The 23,362-nt window shown below is 46.2% G+C and overlaps 1 protein-coding gene across 10 annotated transcripts in view; it reads left to right on the top strand.

Moving 5' to 3' along the window:
• Positions 1 to 23,362, top strand: part of UIMC1 (ubiquitin interaction motif containing 1) — a 39,842-nt gene that overhangs the window by 1,354 nt on the left and 15,126 nt on the right. For 3 of the 10 annotated variants that reach the window (XM_085591501.1, XM_085591497.1, XM_085591504.1), the window contains exons 1-6: positions 3,265 to 3,402; positions 8,695 to 8,976; positions 11,254 to 11,341; positions 16,483 to 16,607; positions 16,953 to 18,107; positions 21,587 to 21,651. In XM_085591501.1, the coding sequence (XP_085447627.1) occupies positions 8,746 to 8,976; positions 11,254 to 11,341; positions 16,483 to 16,607; positions 16,953 to 18,107; positions 21,587 to 21,651 (1,664 nt within the window). In that variant the 5' untranslated portion in view covers positions 3,265 to 3,402; positions 8,695 to 8,745. Of the gene's footprint in view, positions 1 to 3,244; positions 3,403 to 8,694; positions 8,977 to 11,253; positions 11,342 to 16,482; positions 16,608 to 16,952; positions 18,108 to 21,586; positions 21,652 to 23,362 lie in introns of those variants that run through there. The other 7 variants (XM_021530687.3, XM_085591502.1, XM_085591498.1 and 4 more) reach the window with 4 other exon arrangements.

Here is a 23,362-nt window from a genome sequence, read left to right as displayed (position 1 = left end):
AGGAGCGTCGTGCCTCTGCTTCCCGAGGTGGGGGGAGTTGTTTACAAAGCGACAGCCTGTGTCTCCAACCACTCAGGAACTCATCCGGGGATGAGAGTCATTCATTTTTTTTGGCTTGGTTTTTTCAAGCATTTTTCAAGCTGTCACAGCTTGGCAGGTCTGTAGCTGCAGTGTCAAGATTTAGAATTATTCTGTCGGTAATTGCTTTCTGATTCATCAAAATGATAGATGAGAGGGAAAATGACAAATAATCACAAGTTGGGGATCTTCAAGGATATCCCTAAAAATGTGGCTGGAGAAGCGTGGCATGTGCGAATTCCTTGTCAGGAGGTCACCTTTGCTGTCAGAGCATTTACAAAGAAATTCTCTTAAATTCAGAGTTGGAAAAAAATCTGGATAACTGCAAAATGAGTCTGCAAAGTGGACTGCAAAGGTAATTTTAGATAATTCAGTCTCTGGCTTTTTTTTTTTTTTTTTTTTTTTTGCTGGGCCTGAAAGCAGGTATCTTCCCCTTAGGCACTCACAACTATCCTTTCCAATAGTGCTAAAAGCAAAATATGCTCAACTTCGCTTCCTGAAGAGGAGGTCTCTGCTCTGATGCATGTTGTCTTCCCTTAGCTACACCATCTTGTCTAATAAAAGCTATTACTGCTCTCCTACTCACAGCATCAGACTAGCACAGCTACGAGTGATCTCTTACTTGTCTTGTTCCCTTAGTTACATTTTCAGAGACTCTCTTTGCCACAAGTCCCTTCATTTTCAGAAGTGTTGTGGGAGTTGTGTGGTTACATCTCTTACATCTCCTCTTTTCTCTCCTTTAAATGTTGAAGGTAGGTGACTCATCATAACTTCAGCTGATATTTCTCAGTGATCTCTTATTTAGCACAGAGCACCGAGGAGAAGATGTATCGCAGAGTCAGAGGAGCGATGGTGATACCAGCATGGATTAAAAAAAAAACCAAAACAGCAGCACAGCAGTTGTTTGTTGCTGTTGCTTTTGTTGTGAGGGTAATAGGGTTTATAGGCTGCCTCTCCAAAGCCTCAGTGACCCTGTGTGGGCCCTTCAGTGCTCCTTATGGCATATAAGGGAGTGGTTTTCCAAAGATAAGGTAACATTCTCCACCACCATGAATGTGCTTCGTGGGGGCAGCTCACAGCAGCTGGGTGTGAGGCTTGGCTCATCTCCCTGAGCAGGGAGGGCAAAGAGACCATTTGGAGCAAAAGATAAAAAAAATGGAGAATATATAGTGAAGATATTCCAACAGCACTGGAGTTAAGCTTAGCTAGAGCTGAACAGCTTTGTTTTTTGAGAGCCAGTGCTTCACCAACAGCAGTGCTTGTTTTTATTTTCCCTTCCTTTAATGGCTCCAAACTGACAGAGAGCAGGATTAAATTAGATATTCGGAAGAAATTCTTCCCTGTGAGAGTTGTGAGACACTGGCACAGGCAGCCCAGAGAAGCTGTGGCTTCCCCATCCCTGGAAGCATCCAAGGCCGGGTAGAAGAGGGTTTGGAGCAAGCTGGGATAGTGGAAGCTGTCCCTGCCCATGGCAGGGGTTTGGAATGAGATGATCTTTAACGTCCCTTTCAACCCAAACCGTTCTATGGTTCCTCAGCAGACAAACACTGGAGGACTGCAGAGGTCCTTGCAGTCACTTTGGCGCCGTGACTGCCCATTTGTGCAACGTTCTGCTTTCAGAGGGCTCAGCAAAGCTTTGGTGCAAATCGTGACTCACCAGGATAATCGCCTTTTGTCTCTGGGCGTGTGTGTGCATGTATTTGCAGAAGGAAGGCTGCAGATCGTGGGGAGGGAGCGTGGTTATTCCTCACCTTGCTGCTCGGACTGTAGATGGAGCAATGCGCTGCTGTTCTCGGTGCTGATGGGGATTTTGGCCTCCCTTAGTGTTTCTCTATGCAGTGACTGTTTGCTATTTTGTAGTGTTACAGAGAAGGGTTTGGCTCTGTCCTGGGTGATGTAGGGTTTCTGTTGCATCTTCTCTTGCTCTTATTTTAGATCTCCACACACATCTGAGCTATTTCAGTGATCTTGAAGGAAGGCAGAGTGATTCTGTGGAAGGATACTGGTCTGGGAATCGGCCAACTTAACTCGCATTTCCAGCTCTGCTGTTCCCTGATGTGGAACGAGGGGCTTGTTGTTCAACCTCTGTCTGCACATGTTTAATTGAACTTCAGCAGAGCTGGTCATGCTCAGCCTGCTTTGTAAGGCTCTTTTGCATCACAGTTCAAGAAGCACTGAATTTTACCAGGCAAAACAGCAAGCATAGGCAGGAAAGGGTGATTTAACTCTGTGCCATCCTGCTGCTTTCCTTTACTGAGACCTCTTCCCAATCCTCTCCTCTGAGCTCTTTTGAACCCAGGCAGCTAATGCTTGCTGTGCATCCCTCTCCATCAGTCTGTGGGCTGCCAGGGGAAGGGATGCTGAAGTACCAGTTTGCATTGTGTGGGCACCTGCTCTCAGTTGTTCCATGCACTCAGGTTTGCACTAATAACACTCAGCAGGTTGCTCGCTGCTCTTTAAGTGCCTTCATTAATACGGGTGGTTTGGGATGGAGTTCTTCCGGAGGCTGCTGCTCATTGAGAAACCCATACTGCCAGATAAACCTGTTGTCTTGTTTCCAGCCTGCCTGCTGCCATTGCCTGTGTTTTCCCTGTCTGTAGTGCTGGAGCAGCCATGCACTGAGCTGTGCAGACGGCAGGACAGCATCATTGAACTCACAATGCCTTTCCCCCTGATTTTGTCGAATACAAAAGCAGACAAAGGGCTGTGCTGTGGTGGCTTCTTGGTCTGGTGTGCAAATGTCAGCTTGATCCACTGCCACAGCCTGGTTTGTTTTGGTCAAGATGTGGGGCTGAGGAGGGGAGGTTGTGTTGGAGGGTGGGAGACCCGCTGTGAAGTGATGCTGTGGAGGAGTTTGCTGATGGGCTTTTAGAGGAAAGCCTCATTGTTTTGAAACAAGGCATTCAGAGTGGCTTTGCTCTGTGTTGCTGTTCCCCTGAAACCCCTTTTTAGCAATCAGCTGTAATAAAGTGTTCTTAACTAGATGAGTAGTGACTGGTGCATGTGGCTCCCAGTAACACTAAATCCACCACGCTTTGTAATAAGGTTTCAGTGCCTGGGGTATTTTGCCTAAAAATAGCAAAAAAAAAAAAAAAAAAAAAAAAGTGTTAGGGGAAATCTAAATCAGAAGGAAACAAATGGCTTTTAATCTTTCCCTCTGTTTCAGAGTGAAGGATGCCAAGGAGGAGGAAGCCTGCAGCGGGCCTGGAGTCTCGAGGTCAGGATGGGGAGGAAGAGGAGGAAGAGAAGAGGAACCCAGCCAATGCCAAGAAGAAGCGCAGTTTTGTGGATGCATTTATTGTGATATCTGACAGCGATGGAGAGGTCAGTGATGGGTTTGGGGTACCCAGAGCCTGGGCTGGGCCCTGCTGCTGCAGGACAGTGCCAGAGCAGCCCTGGCTGTCGTGCTGGGGTCAGGCTTTGCAAAGAGGGTCTTGTGCCATTCCTTTTCTTACATATGAGATGAATCAAATCCTATTTGACTAGGAAATGAATGGTGAGCTTCGTGAGGGTGAGTTATGAGTCTGGGATTTGATAACCAAATCCTCTCAGAACTGAATCTGAAATGTAATTTAAAAGTAACCTTTCCTCAATCCCTTTACAAATCTTTTTTTTCATAATTTTTATTTGATTGATTTCCAGCTAAACCTTAGCAACATGATTCTGTATTATGTGCAAATAGATAAGAAAATGATTCAGAACTCAGGCTTGTGAGTAGCTCAGAGACAGGCAATGTCTGGTAAACTGATTCTGAATTACAGGAGCCTGAGTTTGTAACGCAGCTCCAAAGGGTGTAAAGGTGAATGTGGTGTGGGAGTGCCTGGCTAAGGCATCAAGGCTCAGATCCCTGATCCCCAGCGTCGGCTTATGCACATCAGCATTACCCTCGAGATTGAAATGTCTGTGTTGGTTACACAACAATGGCATGAGCACAGGAACTCCTGCCTGGGGGAAGCCCAGAGCCCTCAGAGCCTGTGCCTGACTGAGCGAGGTACACCAGAGGAAATTGTTACAATCAGGTTTCTTTATGTGCAACTCTTATGGCTTTTCTCTGTCTTGCTCGTGATTTGGGATCCTAAGCTGCTTTTTGTAATTCCACCATTTTCAAAAGCATTTCAGTTCACTCTCAAGCTGTAGATCTTAAATCAGGTCCCTTTTGCTCCCACATCTGCAGTGTGCTGCTCTCCAATAAGGCGATTATCATGTGAGGAGGAGAAAATCACTAGAAATAAACAGTAAGAAGCTGTAGGGCAAACGATATTGGATGTTTTTTCTTCACATTGTCTGAGTTCTTTCCCATTGGGAAATTCCCTGAAAGAAATGGAACATATGGCAGTAATAGTTCAGTGGGGTTAAACCCTTAGCTCTGCAATATGCTAAGTTAACTTCAGATGTCTGCTGCATCACTGGCCTTTATTGTGAAACCTATAAGGAAAAAAGAAATCAGCAGCTATAAGAGCTGCTGCAGTACATAAAAGATCAGGACCTGTTATTGTCTGCAATTATTCATCTCAATGTGCACGTATCTGAAAAAGAGGAAACAAACGTCTCTTAAAACACATCTATAAAAAGGTTAGGCTCCCTCACTGTTCTGTAAGTTTGTCTATAAACAATAAATTCTGATGGCATAATCGGTCATATTACAGAAAAGGATATGCTCAGAGAGGCCGTTAAAGAGCCAATTAGGTTCTGTTTTAGTGACAACAGTTCAGTCAGTTGAATGAGTGGATTTATTCAGTTCAGTCTCTTTCTGTGAGTCATCAGCTTCCAGATCCAGTGCCACAGTCTCTTGTCGTGTTGTTTTCTGCAAAATCAAACGCAAAACTGGTTTACTTGGGATCTCAAAAAAATAACTGTCTGCCTTCTGTAACTGTCTCAGCTCTTCTGTGTACATCAAGTTGAATTTCAATTTTGGACGTTGTAACTGTTGTTCTTGCACTGGTAAGACCTTGTTGTGTGTTCAAAAAGAGGTGTGGGAAGCTCAGATCAATAGCAATTTTAGAGAACAATATATTCTCAATTAATCTTGCATCTGTTAGGACATGGTTCCTTATGAATCAAAAGCTACAAGGACAATTTGGGCATCATTGATTCGATGGCTTTCTTCCTTGGCAGTCTCTTGGCAGGTATCTATAGAACAAGTCCCTAGTTCTGCTTCCAGACCAGCAGATCTTGTAGCAGCTGCACCTGGAAAGCCTCCAGCTTCTCACTTTTGATGATCTTTGGCAGACTGCCTCTCCCAGGAATTTTTCAGTCATGCTGGATTATCAAGCTCATCCATGTTATTTTGCCAAGTTCCCTTTCTTTGCTCATGTCTATGCTGTGGCATCTGCAGAGCTGCATCAGAAAAAAGTTTTCTGGACGTGAGGCTTTCTGATCTCTGCTATATATAATACTGGATTCGGGGAACACTTATCTTTTTTTGGAAAGGGTCAGACAAAATAAGAACAGTCTCTCTGGCTCTGTGGAAACCAGAGGAGATGACCTTCTTTGTGCAGACTGTGTCTCTGAAAATGCAGACACGCTGAATGAGTAGAGTGGTTCCCATCTCCCTTGGCTGTTTAATCCCACAGGGAATTGGTTGCCTGTGCCAGAAGATGGATGTTCATTCACAAATACACAATATTTCAAGTAGTGCCCAACAATGCTCTCTCTGAGCATGACAAGTCCTGGTCTCCTGAACCTCATGCTTGCATTGCGCTGTTGGTTTGACCCCTGAAGTCATGGCTTCAAGATGATTGTTCCTCAGCACAGGGCCTGGCCAAGCATGAGCTCTGAGCACAGCCCAAAAGTTGTGCTGACCTGTTAGACTGATCTGCAGCCTTTAGTGCAATTGATCCTCACATGCTGCTGATCTAGTCTGGGACCTTTTGGAAGGGTCTTTTGCCTGGATAGATCCTTTGGGAGCTCTGAGAGTACCTGCCTGCATTTATAAAGTTGGCATCAAGTCTCACAAGCTCTTTCTGCCAGATCCATCAGCTCTGCCAACCCTTGGGGAACATATGACAAGACTCCAGGGTGATAGTGCCATCTATTTCTGCACGGCCTGTCTTCCCTTCAGTGTGGAACATCCCCTTGCCTGAGTGTTCCTGTGTTTGGAGATACTCACAGTCAGGGTAATCAGCAGCATGTGTTGATGTTAAGATCAGATTTTGGCTGTGGTGCAGAGGGAGGCGTGTTTAGGCACTGGCTAATACCCAGCCACTGCCCTATCCTGTTTCCATTGTCTGTGACAGTGGACACTCACCCCAGGACTAGGCATGGCCTGAGGGACATCTTGCTATAGAGAAGATGGCACTGGAAATGTCACAGCCACGATGGTAGTGCCCACCTGTCATAGTTGAATCCCATCCAGCAGCTAAGTAGCAGGCAGCTGCTTGCTCATTCCCACCCCATGGTAAGGAAGAGAATTGTGGGGGAAAAAAAAAATCTCGTGGGTTGAGATAAGAACAGCTTAATAATTGAAACAAGATAAAATATAATAATACTATTAATAATCCTAATGATAATATCAAGAATAATTGCAATGAAAAGAAGGGAGAGACAACTGCTTTTCATCCGGAACTGTAGTGATAGGACAAGGAAGAATGAGTTCAAACTGAAAGGGGAGAAATTTAGGTTGGATATATGGAGGAAATTCTTTACTGTGTGGGTTGTGCAGCACTACAGCAGGATGCCCAGAGAGGCTGTAGATGTCTCATTCCTGGCAGTGTTCAAGGCCAGGCAGTGAGCAACCTGGTCTTGTAGGAAGTGCCACAATGCAGTTGCTCACCACCCACTGACCAATGCCCACCCAGTCCCTGAGCATCAATCTCTGTCTCCCAGCCAGCTCCCCCTGTTTATACACTGGGCATGAGGTTCTGTGCTGTGGAATATCCCTTTGCCCAGTTCCCCCAGCTCCTTGTGCACCTGCTCACTGTCAGAGCACAGGAAACTCAAAAGTCCTTGATTTAGAGTAAGCACTGCTTGGCACCAACTGAACCATTGGTGTGCCATCAACATTATTCTTGTATTAAATCCAAAACAGCGCTGCATCAGCTAATAGGAATAAAAATAACTTAATCCCAGGACACCACCTCACACCACTGCCCATCGGAGCGAAGTAGAGCCACGTGGGAGCATTGCTGCAGTGCCCTGCTGTCTCCAGGGCTCTGCTGGTGCCAAGGGACCCAGTGCCTCCATCTCCCAGAGGAGAATGCAATGGGAGTTGGTTCTGGAGGAGGCTTCATGGCTCTGCTGAGCTCACTTGTTGAAAATCAGATTGATCTGAATCCAGGCTCCTCACAGCCCAGTAAAAGCCCTTTTTCCTACAGAGTCTTCTCTCCCTGTGTCAGGAACTGCATATCCTGGCATGAGCACCATTGTGTCTTGTTGTTCGTCTCCACTTCCAGCAGGTTTGTTCTAATGAGCTGAAAGAGCAAAGCTGAAACAGATTCTGAACTGAAGTCAGAGACTAATAAAGTAGGGTGTGATATTAATTTCAGCAGCAGCCTTGGCAAGAGCCAAACATGGTAATTCCAACATCTAATTGGCTTTTAAAAATAAATTAGTCTGGTTTTCATCTGCATATTTCCCATGCAGGATGTGTGCTGTTTGGCTGTGCCCTATTGTTAGATGGTCCCAACTGCTGTTGAGCCGTAAAATTACCCAGACCTTTTGACTTTGCAGTCTGCACTGTTAGGGGTGGAGACATTCTGCTGTAGCCTTTTCTTCCCTGATTCAGTAGAAGCTGATTTCTGTGGTTTATCATGTGGATTTGAGGGAGCAGGATGTGGGATGCTGGCTACTGGCTTCCATTTATGGGCTTTTAGAAATGAGTGGAGCTGTATCTGTTTCTGCTGGCAGAGTCAGGTTCTCTTTAAGTATGTGCAAAAGCATTTTTAAAATGGGAATTTGATTTCCTGCTGTCTGGTGAAACCAAACAGGTTACAAAAACAAGGAAGAAGAATAGTGGCTGCCTTCCACTAAATGTGTGGAAGACTTTGGAAACCTGTCTGTTTCTTCATCTGTGTACAATGCTGACAGTGAAATTGCTCATAAGAGAGCATCGTAGATTAAAGTGCAGAGCCTGACACACAGGAAGAGAATTTGCTTCCTTCTGGCCATTATGCCTTGAATTGACAAAGGAGGAGGGACGCTCTCCTGGCTGGCACTGAGCAGAGGTGTGCAGTTCCTACCTTGCCTCCACTATAATAATTAGTTTCTCTTGGAAGATACGTGTATTGGAGATGACCTTGTAACTAAGAGTATTGGCTGCAGTTTGGGAATATTTTAATTGATTAAGATTATTTTTGGACTAGTGATCTTATTAGAAAGGCAGCTGGTTGAGAGGCCCCTTGAGTTCCTATTATCCTTGTAGATAGATGAGCATTAAAAGGTTGGGTCAGGAGGAGCAAGCCCTGTTGTCTTCTCTGAATTTTCTTGGCCCCTTCTGTTTCTACCATCCCCTCCTGCATTTATGCAGAGCACTCTGGGGCCTGTGGGGCTCTCTCCCAGCAGAGGTACAAACAGCCATAAATCCTAATTAAAAGGTATGCTTTATTTTCTGGGTTTAAAAATAAAGAAGATTTAAGAATTCTTGGAATTGAGATGTGTGTATATATTTTGGCCCATCAGGATTAATTGGATTTGCTTCAGCGGTTCACTGTACCGTGGCTGTTCAGTAGAATGCTGCTGAGCAATTTAAACATCTTTCCCGAATGTATGAGCTTCGTACAACATGTGTCCTGCAAAAATTTTGCTCCTGCCACTGATACAAACGTTGGGATTCTTCAGGACCAGCACAAGGAACCAAGGCACGTACTTGGCTGTGCCGTGGATCCGGGCAGCGCGTCCAGCGCCGGGCACTCTGTTCCCCTTGGAAGCCCTGGAGGTGTTGGAGCCCTGCATTGTCCCGTGGTGTGTGTTGTGTGTTTCTGTGCACAGAGCAGGCACTCAGAGCTGTGGAAAGTTTGGTGTGCTCATAAATCACATCCGTGCCCTGGAAGAGAGCTGCAGATGAGAGTGTCAGAGTTGACCTTCCAGCAAGTGCAGGAGTGATGAGGGGAAGATTGATGCCTAGAGAGAAGAGCTGGGGATTTACAGAGCCTGTTAGGATTAAATTGCCCCTGTTTTAAGCTGAGCTGGGTTTAGCATTGTTAGGCAGGGTTTTGGGGGAGGGCAGGAGAACTATTGCTGAATATCCTCCAGCGCATAATCCTGGTGAGATCCCACGGGCTGTTCCCTGTCCCCTGAGGTGTGAGCAGCCCTTGAGGTCAGCATGGGGCTGTTGCTGCAGACCAAGGCAGGGCAGTTTGGGGTGGGAGATGCCATGGTTTATGGAAAACTGTGGAGAGGGGCGCTATGCCAGGTCCCTGGAAGAGAGAGGATTTCACCTCCTGAGCAGGAGCTTGGGATCCATCTCCTGGGAAGAGAGACCCTGGATGTGAAACAGCCTTTTGGAGACACAGTAGCAGATCTTGGAAAGGGGTATCTAAATCAGTCTGTGTGGGGAAGAGAAGGAATCACTCACAGAAAAAACCCTCAGGCACAAGCATGAGTGTGTGTGGACTTGCTGAGCATGATTGCTGCTGTGTTGTGAGGTGATTCTTAAGTCAGTGGAAGTGAGGAATGATGTAGGGCATATAAAAGCTGTAATGTATTAAGGTTTCAGGAAACCACCTAATAGTATGGCTTGCAAAATCTTAGTTGGATAAATAATTTAATTTGGTCTAGATAGCAACATTCCTGGATTGAAATCCTGCTAAAAAACTGTCAGTAAGAGCTGCTGATGAACAAAGGAGAGGCTCATCTGAGGGAGATGCAAAGCTGAGGCCAAGAGGATCAATATTAGGTCTGTGTGTCTTTTAACATCCTCATTAATGATCTGTAAGAGGGAGCAAGTGGTGTATATAGATTAATAAAATCTACAGATAGCACTAAAACCAGAGATGTCTTCAACAAAACTCAGCACACAGGAGCAGTCTGAAGGACTTCACATGTTCAGAAACATGGGCAAAGGGCAAAAGAAATGGATGACACTCGAAAATAATCACTGTATCTGTGTTAAAGTAGCCCAAGCCATGTGCCCCTCCTTGAACCCTCGTCTTGGCACAGGAGGTGGAAGGAGGCACAAGCATGTGGCCCATGTGTCTCATGGGCAACAAAACTCCATTTAGCTGCAGAGGGAGCAGTGCAAAGTCCATCCTGCCCAGGCGTGGGTCTCTGCCTGAAACACTGGATTTGATTCTAATCCTACCTGATTTAGAGAGACAAATTGGAAAGGGTCCAGTGCCAGCCTTGGGTAATGTGTGTGCCCTCGCCTAAGCCGTTAGGACAGCAACTTGCAGAAATTTGTGTCATTTAAGCCTGTGCCCATTTGTGCTGCAGTCCTTGTGCTTAAAGCAGCACACATTTAAGTTGTTTGTGGGAGTATAGCTCCAGGGAGCCTTGAGACAACACGTTTCTTAAGTATTCAAGTTTCAAAAATGAAATACTTGTGGCAATACTGGCCATAGAAGATGTGAATGCCCCTCAAAGTTTTCAAGGTCAGGCTGGATAGGGCTCTGAGCACCCTGATCTCATGGAAGGTGTCCTTGCCCATGGCAGAGCTGAAATGAGATGATCTTTAAAGTCTCTTCCAACTCAAATCATTCTTTGATTCTATGAATACAATGAGAGAATAGCAGGAGGAGGAAGTGCAGCTGACCCTCCTGCCCTTGGGGTGCATTGGTGTGGATCTCCAAAAATGGGTAGAGATAACCTGAAATTGCCTGGGCATAGCACTAGAAGCTGCAGGGCAGGAAACAGTCCTGGTTTGCAGGTGTGTGATGCTCAGTTATAAAAAGGTTCTGTTTTTCTCTTTTGAGTGCTTAGAAATATCAATGTTTTAGCAAGGCCAAACAAATTCTCTCTAAAATCATGGGTAGCAGGTGCAGTGCATGGTGGTGACTGGCATGAAGTCTATTGTCTCTCCTACTTCTCTGTTTATGTCAGTCTGTAACTCTTTTTGCTCATTATGCTTATCACACAGCTTTTAATAGTTACAGAATGTGTTTGAATTACGTTTGAAATTCAAATTTCACGCAAATAGATGCTTGTTCTTGAACCAATGTTTGTGTCTAAGTAGTTGGGGGGAGGGGGCTGGTAGTATTTCTTACATATTGCATGCACTCACCATGTTCTTTTCCATTGCAGCAGGAGTCAAAGGAAGAGAGTGGCTTGCAAAAGAAGAGAACAAAGCAGCTGGATCGAACGAAGTTTGCTGCTAAAAAAAAAATTGCACGTATGTCTCGATTGTGGGGCTGGGGAAATTGTCTGGTGCTGAACAGCTTCTGCTGTTTGTGTTGGAGATTATTTCCCTTGCAGAAAGGCTGTGACATGGCTGGGGATGCAGAAAAGACCCTTCACAAGGTTAAATTTTGCACTTCCAAAATAAGTGTGCGAGGGTGTTGGTACCTCACCGGGTTCAAAACTGTCTGAGGCTGATGTGAAAGCGCCGTCAGTCACAAACTGCTTTTCTGTCCAGGCCCCTCTGCTCCTGTCTGTCCCTGAAACATCACAGTGCTCTGACCCGACAGCTGCCGCTCAGGAAGGATCTGAGCCGCAGCTGACAGTTCTCTGAAATCATCAGCTCACAGTGTGGGGGCTGCCAGAGCACCAGAAGCGTTGGGCATCATAAGGAAGGGTGTTAAGAACCAGGGATTTGGTTGATGTCATTTTGCTGTTACATAAAGTGTTGGTGCACCCTTGTCACAGCACTCTGAGCACTTCTGGCCTCTGTTTAGCAAGGACACAGTGGTGCATCCAGAGAAGGGCAACCCAAGTCATGAAGGGGTAGAACAGCTGCCTAGTGAGGAGAGTCTGGAAAGCTTGGGGCTGCTTTGTTAGGAGAGAACGGTGGGATCAAAGTTCCCATCGGGAAGGCAATGCCTCAGCTGAGCACAGAGCTGTTGTTTACCAGCTCCTAGGGTGTATCAGTGGAAATAGCAAGAAATAGGTTTAAAACGGGTGAAGGACACTAATGCTTCACACAGCATGGGGTGAACTCCTGAAAGTTTGTGTCACTGGAGGTTGTGGAGAGGTCAGAATCAACAGCTTTAATAAGGAATTAAATACATTCATGGACAATAAATCTGTGAACAGATGCTAAAGGCTGGGATGTTCCTGCTCATATTCTGATGAACAGGCAGAAGGGCCCACTGAGTGTGGCCAGCATCCCTCTGCTCCCTGTTCCAGCCCCACATGTTACAGCAGCCAGGCCCCAGAGGGTCCTCACTAGTTTTGCTGTGCTCTGCGAGGCAGTGGTCCATCCAGCACATAAAATTCAGGACTTTTTAAAATGGGAGAAATGTTACCTCCTGCAAAACCCAAAGCAATCACTGAACAAAATGGAGCACACCAGTGCTCTGCAAGCAGCAGCAGTTGGGCTTGTCAGTCCTCACAGGGCTTGTGTGAATGAAATTGTTTTTAATAGAGGCCTAAGGCCATAGCACAGAACAGCCCAGCTCTTTGTGGGAGCTGCAACCCACTGTGCATGTCTGTGTTGAACAAGTAAGATAGCAAAGTCAGAGTTGGGAAAGAATTCTTTTTCTTATCCTTCTTTTTCTCCCAAAGGAAACAGAGCACCAAATTAAAGCTGAACCCCCCCTTGGAGACACCACTAAAATGTGACCAAGCATATGGTGCTAAGAGCAGGGATCTGCTGAAGTTGGATGTCCTCGTTGCATCATTGAACATGTAGGGTTTCAGGAGCTGGTGCTGTGCAAAAGGTGTTCAGTATGCTCCAGAAAATCCACAGGAGACGGGGCTGGCTCTCCAGATGTTGTATAACAGAAGAGTTCTGCTGTGTTTCTAGATGTTGAAATTATTAATAATAGTTTTTCTTTTCCCGGGGTAAAAGCTGCCTTTTTTGTTGCTTAGTGTGCTCATCTGAGTTTGGGGGTGCCTGGCACTTCACGGTCGGAGAGCAAGGGCTTATTTAGGCACGTGTGATGGTGGGCTGTTCTAATTTGTGGGAAGCTATAATTAGACTTTTGGTGTTTGCTTTTAGGCAAATTAAGATTTGAAGTAGTAATTATTTTTCCCAGTGTCTTTAAATAAATTCTTTGAATTGCAAGGCAAATTGGTCTTTTGTAAAGATTGGGTGCTTCTGGGTAGAGCAAGTTCTTTCTCCTCAAAACTGGAAAATTTCAGATATTGGCAGGCGCTCTTTATAAAGCGTATCCTCCCTTTTTTGCTTTGTTGTGGTTTTATTCATTTTAACCTAGAGCCATAACTAAAATATATCTGTGACGTTTCATCCTGACAGGATAAATGGAAATACAAAACCTAAAGAAGTCTCTTTTTCCAGAGGAAGACAGTGCTTTAAAGCACATTTGAATGTTTTTACTGTAATTGCACTTTGGATATGTAAAAATACTGAGATCCCGCATTTCTGTTATTTTTGAGTAAATCTCTTATTAGTAAGTGTTATAACTACAACTAGGGGGGTTTTGCATCTAATTCACTTTGCAAATGTCAAAATGGAACATAAATCACTTTGCAAATTGCCATATTAGCATTTAAAAAGGCTCTGAAATGGTTTAATTTGTTTAGGGCTGCGTATCTTAAAAACGTTTCTCTGTGACCCCTCCTTGCCATCTGCGGGTCTGTTGGATGCCCTGGTCCCCAGAGGGGCGCTGGGATTTCCTGCCACATTGGGATGGACCTGTGACAAGATGATTTTGGAGTGTGAGATGCTGAGTTGGGATGGACCTGTGACGAGATGATTTTGGAGTGTGAGATGCTGAGTTGGGATGGACCTGTGACGAGATGATTTTGGAGTGTGAGATGCTGAGTTGGGATGGACCTGTGATGAGATGATTTTGGAGTGTGAGGTGCTGAGTTCCCAGTGCTGGTGCTTCCCCCCGGGATGGGCTCCTGCAAGGCAGGCGAGTGATGAGAGTGAGCTGAGCATCGGTCCATATGGAGAGGGGTTGTTTCTCCCGGGGTCTGTGGAGCCTCCACCACACACTCTGAGCTCTCTCCCCAGCTCTGTTTGCACACATTGGTCGGGGGCTAACGCAGCGCTCTGGGTTTCTAATCATCATAAATTATGACAGCTGCAATCAGCATCAAGTTTAATAAAACACACAGTGCTGAGAAGTGATCAGTCCTGGAGCATGAAATACCCGTCAGCTTCACTTAAAGCAGGTCAGGTCTGCTGGAAGGCATGAGCAGAGCTGCTCTTTGCTCTCCCCACAGTAATGCCAGGTGGATTTAAACTCGAGTTTTACCCATCTCCAGAGCACCTACTCAACTGGAACGTGCACTAAGTGCATCTTGTTTGTCACTGGTTTCTTTGCCAGAGGCAGCATTTGTCTGGCACATTCCCTGTCCCCAGAGGGAAAATTGCTGTGCCAGGGAGGGAGAAGAAAACAAAATGTACAGCAGTAACTCGCCAAAAAATGTTTCTTTTTATTAAGCTTCATGGATGTTGATAGCCTGAACTGGCAAATGTTCAGGCCCCTGTTGAAGCACGTGGAAAGTCGTGTGTTGCAGGGTGCTGATCATGTGCACCAGTTTTCCTGCACATGAGTTTGCAGGATCTAGCCTGATTACTGTGAAGGTTTGAGCAGGAAAACAAATCAGTACACACTTTCTGAATGCTTGGAAGGTGTTTGGTGTTATGGAAAAAGAAAGACTGTATGTAGCACTAAGTGCTATGGTCTGGATGACACGGTGGTGATTGGTCAAAAGTTGGGCTCAATCTCAGTGGTGTTTTCCAGCCTAATTGACTCTGTGATATGCTGTTTAATGCTGCTGTTTTGGGGCTGGGAGCTTTCTCCATACACTGGACTGTGCTTTCCATTAAGGAATGCTTTTTTTTTTTTTTTTTTGCCCTGGTCCCTCCTGGCTGTAACATCTTAGAGTGACTTTGTCCAAGGACAAAAGATCCCCACGAGCCCTGAGAGCATTGCAGTCTGCTTTCCCTTCAACCCCTTTCTTAATTTTCAAAGGAATTATCCCCCACTCCACCCCAAACCAACAACCTGAAGCTAAGTGCTGTTTTAGTAGGACACATAAAGGAGTCTGAAGATAATCAGTCCAAAAATGCTTCAGATCCTGCTTGGGTGGGGGAGCACGAGGCTGCCATCATCCAGGAGCTGGAGGGAGGGCAGAGTGAAGCTTTGCTCCGTGGATGCTCCTGGTTGCAGCAGAGCTGTCATGGACAGGCTGCGGTACGGCCAGAGCACGGCTGCACTGCTGTGTTTGGGTGGCAGCTGCTAGGGAGAGGATGGGATAGAAAATGGGAGCCTGCAACTTGTGAATGCATCTTTACCCAGGGAAATGCCTGTCTGTGGAGCTGGCTGCAGTGGAGGCATGTTTTGTGCTTGGGCAGCCTCCCTGTTCAAATGGCACGGCTTAAAGATGTTGTAGCCTTCGGTTCATGCATGAGATGGCGCGTGCAGGATTCTGCCTGGAGGAGGGAGCGGGTTCTGAAGGAAATCTGTCAATTTGTTTCAAGTGAGATGATGTATTTTTTTCAGCTCCTGAGAGTGCTGTTGAGTTGTTTTTCAAGCTGCACTCCATTCTGCAGGCATTGTATATTTTAAGCAGAGTGAAAGTGTTGGATTGAATCTAAGTAAATAAGTGTTTTCCAAAGTAACTAACTGCTTTGTTTCTACATAGCCAGTCTAGACTTCTGGTTTGATTGGAGCGAGGAATAATTCAGGAATAAATTTTCTGCTGAAATAGCAGTTACAACTGTAGGAAACCTGTTTCCCATGCATGACTGACTTAGTGATGCAGTGGAGTGGTGATGTGAGCAGAAGAGGGATGTATGCATATGAAATATCCTCTATAATACCACCAAGCAAGTAACATTATCCTCCACAGAGCTTTCCACCTGAGGCTCAGGGTGAAAAATATGTAGCTCTTTTTCTCTTGGATAGGTCTCCTGTGGTATTGCAGGTATCTGTGTCAGAAGACAGTGAGGTGTGCTATTCGGTTAGTAAAAAAGTGTCTTAAAGATGTGTTGTTTGTCCTGCCTTGCTGCTGAGCCTGTCCAATGCAAAAATAAGCACACTTTAGAAATCTGTCCTTTTCCTCTCTCCTTGAACATGCATTCTGCAGCTGCAGTGTGTGTTGTTTGATGGCAAATAAAATGTCATGTTGCAGTTAATATACTTGGGGAATGGCAGCTTAGATTGCTGTAGAAACCTGAGGTGAAGTTCCTGACCTGAATTACCTTTCTCATTTAGTGTTGCCTGCTCCAGTTTTGTTGACACCTTTCCAGGACAGCTGAGGTTTAGATTATTTTCTCTGCATTCCTCCTGGGAAGGTGGGACTCTCACCCATTTCTCCCTACATGCTGGATATTCGCTGAGTGTTTACATACACCTGCAGCTGTGACTTGACATTATCCTGTTTCTTCTGCTGTAGAGATGACTGAAGAGGAACAATTTGCACTGGCCCTGAAAATGAGTGAGCAAGAGGCTAGAGAAGTGAACTGTCAGGAAGAGGAAGAGGAGGAGCTCTTGAGGAAGGCCATTGCTGAGAGCCTTAGTGTAAGTGCACTTCTGTGAAGAGGCTCACTAGGGTTCTTTAGCAACATTGCTGTCTGTGCTTGTTTTGCCATGCTGCACAAAAGAAAGTTTTACTGGGGGGCATAGATATTCCCAGCACAAACTGGAATGACAGCAGCTACAGAGTAGTTGCTTTGTACTGTTCCTACCTTGTGAGAGAGACATGAAGTCTAACCCCAGCTGTCCCTTTTTTGGGGTACAGAGTTCTGATTTGGGATAGGGGGATCTGCAGTCCAGGTGATGGCTGCCAGTGTGCTGGGGGAGCCCTTGGTTGTGCTGTACTGATAGAGAACACGTGTGTAGGAGGGTGAACCTTTTGTTTTTCAGAGCTGTCAGCCCTCAGACTCGTCGACTGCATCTCCTCAGCTGTCAGTGGAAGCACTAGATTCACAGGGCCAAAGCCAGCCTGCTGAGAAAGAAGGCTCTGAGATCCTGGGAGGCCTGGCATTCTGCCCTGACACCCCTCCCTCTGACTGCAGCTCCCACTCACAGAGCTCCAGAGCTGATGGGAATGGACAGATGGATGTCGCCTGGAGCCCCTTGGTAGTGTTGAGGAGGTTAAGCCAGGAAATCGTTGAAAGCTCTCTAGTATCCAGCATAATCGTGTCTCCGGGGAAGGGCCAGCCAGTGACAAGGTCAAGTGAAAAGTCTTCCTCACCAGCAAAAAGTGATTCAAGTAACATGTTACCCAGCACTCTGGGAGAGGACTTCACGTCTTTGAGTCCCACCTTTGGCAAGGTGGCTTCAGGAGGCTCCTGGCGACTGACACCTCGGAGACTGTTCACCAGCCCCTCCAGCTCTTCTGAAGCAGCAGGCCACGAACCAAAAGAGCAGCTCCTGCCCTGCACTGGCCATTCTGCTGGAGAAGCTGGTGCTGAGAGCTCAGCCACACTCTGGAAGAGCAGGACCACAGAACAGTGTGACAGCCCCAGGAGTGGTGGAGGAGCAGGTACCAAACACAGCTCACAGCCTGGGCATGCTGCCAAGGTCTGTGTTTCCACAGAGCAAGCACAGCAGAACGAGGGGTCTGGCAGTACCCCAGATCTTTGCATGCTGACTGTGGTGGAGGAGAAGCACAAACAGGAGGAGGCAAGAGACACAGTGCACTATTATTGGGGCATCCCCTTCTGCCCCAAAGGGGTGGACCCTAACCAGTACACCAAAGTCATCTTGTGTCAGCTGGAGGTTTACCAGAAGAGCCTGAAGGAGGCTCAGAGGCAGCTGTTGCATAAGAAGGAGTTTGGTAACCCAATTGTGCCCAGTTCTTCCTTGAGCCAAAACGAGCTTGGGAAAGAAGAGGAGATAAGCAGGGAGAATGGGGTGGCTGATGGTACAGAAGATGGAGACACAGAAGGACAGGAGTCTGAAAATAATCCCTGGCTCCACCCTTCAAAGAGGAGGGACACAGAGAGTCCAGGGCACAGCATGGAAGAAGAGAAGAACTCCACTTCTGATGATGAACCGACCACCAGCTACTGCCAGGTAAGAGCTTCACCACTGAGCAGAGGTTGAGCAGCCATGCCCTTCTGTCCATGTTACGGTTCAGTCCCTTCTGCAAAGCAGGCATTGCTGTTTAATGCCCCTCTTAAATTTGGGAACTTCCTACCCCAGCCACACAGGTTACTGCGGAAAGGAGAGAAGTGTCCAGGCTGACACCCAGCTCTCACAAGATAAGGGCCATTGAGCAGCCTGGCAGTCATCATTAGTGCTCCAGAGACTGATACATCCAACTGATCCTTCTCAGAAGGGTACAGCCTGGCAGTATGTCATGGCAGAGGACACAGAGGTGATGCTGACCACCACCAACTGTGGTTTATAAACCTTGTGGCTGTGCGGGGAGCTCTGGGTTTCTCTTTGCAGACAGAGATGTGGGTTTGTCCTTGCAGTACAGCCTTTCCTGTTTGCTCCTCCATGCTTATCTGCATCCCTAAGTGCTTCACGCTTGTAAGTGCTGTTCTCCCTTGTGGGTGAGAGAGGCTTTGTGTGGTCACAGGCATTTTCTGCCTGCCCTGGTGATCTGTCACCACGGTGGTGCTCCCTGTCCTTGTCCTGGTGCTGGGCACTTCTCTCGGGCTCGGGTGTGCTAGACACTAGGTGTCAGCCTCTGTCTCTGTCAGGGCTCTCCTGCTGGAGCGGAAGGCAGCTTTCTGTCACTGCTAAGTTTAAACAGATTGCTAGTCAGATGAAGTATTTATTACTGCTGTATTTTAGGTTTGTGTCAGCCTTTTCCAACCCTCATTTTTCATAATGACTTCACTCCCGGATCATTGTATAACTTTATCTTCTCTATGACTGAAGCCTTGGCTCTGTTGTTCCTGTTTTCAAGAGTATTTGATCATTTACCCTGGTGTTAGAAAGATACTTAACTTGTTTTGTGATATTTATATTCTGTCTTGTAATATTGAACACTTAGGAAAAACGTCATGTCTGCATTTTCTGGTTGCAGAAAAAGAGCAGAGCAGCCTGTGCTGAAATGTGACTTTTCATGACAGTGCTTTGGCTCGGGTTTAGCAGATGGAGATTTAAACAAGCTTTAGAGGTGATCTGCAGAGGAAAGGAACTGACTTGTGCCCTTTTTCATTTCCTTAGGATAGATACAAAAGACCTGAGAGGTTCTTAAAGCAAACTGCACTTTTTTTACTGTAGCTTTTCCTCTGGAAATGAAGGTGTCATTATACTGGAAGATTGGGGTGACTGGAGGTCTGTGGATGTGTACTCTAAAGCCCTTGGGAAGCTACAGCAGCTGGGAAGGGCACGAACTTTTAATCAGTTCTGAAAATTGTGTGGTACTTTTTAAAATATTATCTGTTTAATGCTAATACCTAATTAATTCTTGGGGAGAAAAGAGGTTTTAGTGGTGCTGAGTAGTAACTTGTAACCTGCTCCTCTTGACCATGGGAGCTGTCTCAGAGCCATAGCCGAGAGATGTAGTCTTTCTGATATTTTTAAGGTGAAAACATAAGGGAGGGGGAACAGACTTTACAATTTCAACCCTAGCCCAAAATTTGCCAGTGTTCTATTTACACGAGAGAAAATATTTTCTAAATGCCTTTTCATCTGCTTTATCACACTCAGCATGAGAGGTAGCTCCTTTCTCTCGCCTCTCTGTGCAGTCACACACTGAGGCCAGAGCAGGTGATTTACTTGCAAAATCGATATGTTTGATGTTTGCTTGTGCCTCGTCTCCATTTTTTTTTCCCTCTATCAAATACAATTCCACTGGCAGTGACAAAGGAGGGGCCCAGAGCTGTCGTGTCTCCACCTTGCTGCATCTCTTGGAGACATTTTGCTGCCTGTGCTGCCCTGGGGCTCCCCCAGTGCCACCAGGGCTGCTCTGCTGGTGGGAGATCTTAGGCTGTGCTGAGTGTAGAAACCACCCTGGAGGACTCAAAACTGTCCTTGAAAAAGGACATGGCCTCATGCCATGTGTGAAATGAAGGTGCAAATAATGTGTTTGAGGGAGGCTGCCTGTACTCCTGCCTTGAAAGCCTCACCTGCAATGGGCACAGACCTTCTACCCTGGCAGCAGTTCAACTGCTGCCACTGCCTCCCACAGCCAGGGGTTGTTTGCACAGAGCAAATCCTGGTTGTTGGGAGATCTCACAGCCTGTGAACCTGCACTAACAAACTTCAGTGCTAATAGAATCAATTTTTTAGAGCCTTTCAGATAAGGTTAGGGAACTCTTGGTGTTTAAAAGATTCAAAGGGAAAAGATCAAATTCTGGAGATTTAGAGTCTGCTGACCTGAATTAGTGCCATATTTTATAACAGATGTACAAGGAAAAACAGAAACATAGATGAGTGTTCATGACCAGGGCAGAGGCATTGTTAAGAAATGCACAGTTCATGACAAAGACAAATAAAAATAAAAGTGGAGGTGTGGTATTTTATGTTAATGATGAGCTAGGCTGCAAAGAAGTAAAGAAAGCATAGATAAAACAGGATATTTGGGGGTTGAAGATACATTAGGGAAATTTGACAGGAGAGGCCTTGATTTGGAACTTGCTGGGGAAGTATATCCAGGGGTGGAGCTGATCAAAGTTGAACCTTTTGGTGGAAATCAAGCTCATAGCTTTTGATAGACTCAAGGAAGGGGGAGGAACTCCTTGGGTTTCTTTGAGACCTAGCATGAGAAATTGTAGGCCTGACTGCAAGGACTGCTAATAAACCGTTGTAATTCCACCTGATTAGAGGATGGCAAGTGTAACGTGTACACTGCAGAAGAAGAAAGGGATCTGGGTAATGACTGGCATGTTAGCCTGACCTCGGCAGTGCATAAGGCTTTTGAACAAATTTTAAAGGAAAGAATAAGTGGAGTCGTAGAGCTAAATGAAAAATGGGATAAAACGCAGACAGATTTTCCAGCTGCAGATTGTGCAGGTTAATCTGTTCCCCTCTTTAGATGGGACAGCTGATTTCCCAGGCAAGAAAAAATGCAACAGATTTTATCTCTAGGAAATTTCAGAAAAGGGCTTCTCATGGTCAGGCATCAGCTGTACCAGTTGATGAGGTCACTATGGCTCAGGAAAATAAGTTTTAAAGTGGAGTGGGTGAGGGCTGTTTGGGTACCTGGGGGCATACAGGGGACACGAAAAACCTTGGGTTGTTTCAAGCTCAGCACAGGTGGAGGTGGAGAAAAGCTATGAGGTGGATGCTGGGAACAGGCAGAGAGCATGGAAGGTGATGGCATTGTTGGAAGGAGTGGATGGGCATGGACTGTCCAGGAACACGTCTAGGCAGCAAGGTAACAAAAAGTACTGCCAGGGTTTATTGCAGGGAGTACCTTGCCAAAAGCAGGGATGGAGGGAAAAAGCTGAGTAGTTCCGGATGGATACTCAGCTATTTTCAGATAAAAATATACAGCAGACTGGGTGCAATGTCATGGACAGAATCCAATGACCCAGCACACCCCAGTCAGCTGTGCACATTGTTTTATGTAACACCAGAATTTCCCTTTCCAGCCCTCCCAGATACTGCCTGCAGAGGATGTGCCTGAAGATGGGGAACCCGTGCAAATTTCACAGAGGTGAGTAAGGTGTTCACAATGTGGGGGTCACAGGTTCTCTCTAGCAATATGGGCTCTTCCACTCTCCCTGGAGTATTTTGGGGTGCAGTTCCACCACAGCTCCCTGCAAGGCTTGCTGGAAAGGCTGGCTGCAATCACTGCTGTTAAGTATCCCTGGAAATAGATGGCTTTGGAGCAGCATGGGAGAGGTGGGGCACAGCTGAGGAGAAGGGATCAGTTGCTGTTACTTTATAAGATGTGCAAGGTGCATTATTGTACAAGCTGAAGGAGTTGCCCCTTGTCCTCTGAAGCTCCTGTGGCATGGTGCAGTAAAGCCATGGGGAGCTGGAGGTGAGTTGCAGTGATGCCATCACTTGTCTGTCGGGGAAGGCGCACAGGCAGCACGGGGAAGGGTTTACTGGATTTCTGTGTGTATTTTTATGTTCTTGCCTTACTGCTGAAGAGGAAAGCAGGGAGGAGGAAGCCAGACGGCACTGCCTATCAGCCAAAGATAGAGTGCAGTGCTCCAGAAAAGCCACTTCAGCAGATGACAGGTGTGGGGCAAGTCAACATGATTTTCTTCAGATTTAAGCCTACTCCTCTTTTCCTTTTTTTTTTTTTTCTCTCCTTCCTGTGGGATGCAATTCCACAGGCTATGGAGAAGAAGGACAAATGGGAGAGGATTCAGAGAGCAAGTTACAAGAATGGCCAGATAATGTCATGTTTTTAATTTGTTGGGTTTTATAATTTAAACCTGCTTTAGAACAAAACTGCCAACATTCCAACAGCATTTGGCCTGAGCAGTTAATATCAATATGCAGAGTATGAAAATCCCTCTTGCTTGCACCTTTCTAACAAGCTTAAAACCTGCCTTGGGGAGCAGGAGGAACCTGCAGCTGCTGCTGAAGCTGATGAGGCTGTGACAGCTGAGCTCTGAGCTTGCGTAGAAGGCAGCGAGGTGTGTGCTCTGCAGCGCTGGCCTCCCGCCTGCCTGGGGCCTGACAGCCCAGGATATAGAGGATAGGAAAGGAGAAGGGACCTCTTTCCTTTAGAGGGGTTAATCTGGGACATTCCCCAAGTTGCCCAGGAGCTCCTGGCTGCCTGCTTTGGGGTGGGATGCACCTGGACGCAGTGGCCCCTCCTCGAGCAGCTGGAACATCAGCAGCAAGGCAAGAAATGGCTGCAGTCTTTGCAGTTTTTTGCACATTAAGTGTTGCCATCTGGCTCCTGGTAATCTGCCAGCACAGACCTCTCTTGGGTATGGCTCAGGCACCCCAACTGGCTGGCCTCAGCAGCACTTAATAGGAAAACATGGCTCTGAGCTGTCTGGAGGGAGTGGAGCAGTTCAGGAAGTGCCAGTCCTGTGAAGAAATTGCTTTGCTTTCTGTGGGCTGCTCTCCCCGCTTGTTCCATGCTTTGTACAGAGCATGGACGATTGGGGTTTTAATAAATGATTATAGGCTTTGTTACCAGGAGATAGTTGGTGTAGCAAGAAATGTGGTTTGACTTCAAATTGATTAGCCCATTTTATAAATGTCATAGCAAGTTGTTTTGTGTGAGTTCTTTTGAAGAGAGCCCTGATGTTAGACACAGAGTAAAACACGCTCAGCCTGGATTCATAACAAATGCTTTGAGATGCTTTATTTAGAGAGAAAAGCCACTTGTGATTTCCTATCAGAATTTTGTTATTTATCATAAATCAGCAGTGGCTGTTCCCTCTTCTCTAAGGCCT

The sequence above is a fragment of the Lonchura striata genome, chromosome 13, assembly GCF_050655825.1.
Source record: "Lonchura striata isolate lonStrDom1 chromosome 13, ASM5065582v1, whole genome shotgun sequence".
NCBI classification, from domain to species: Eukaryota; Metazoa; Chordata; class Aves; order Passeriformes; family Estrildidae; genus Lonchura; species Lonchura striata.
Note: the sequence above shows the minus strand (reverse complement) of the source record. Positions and strands in the feature narration are given on the sequence as shown.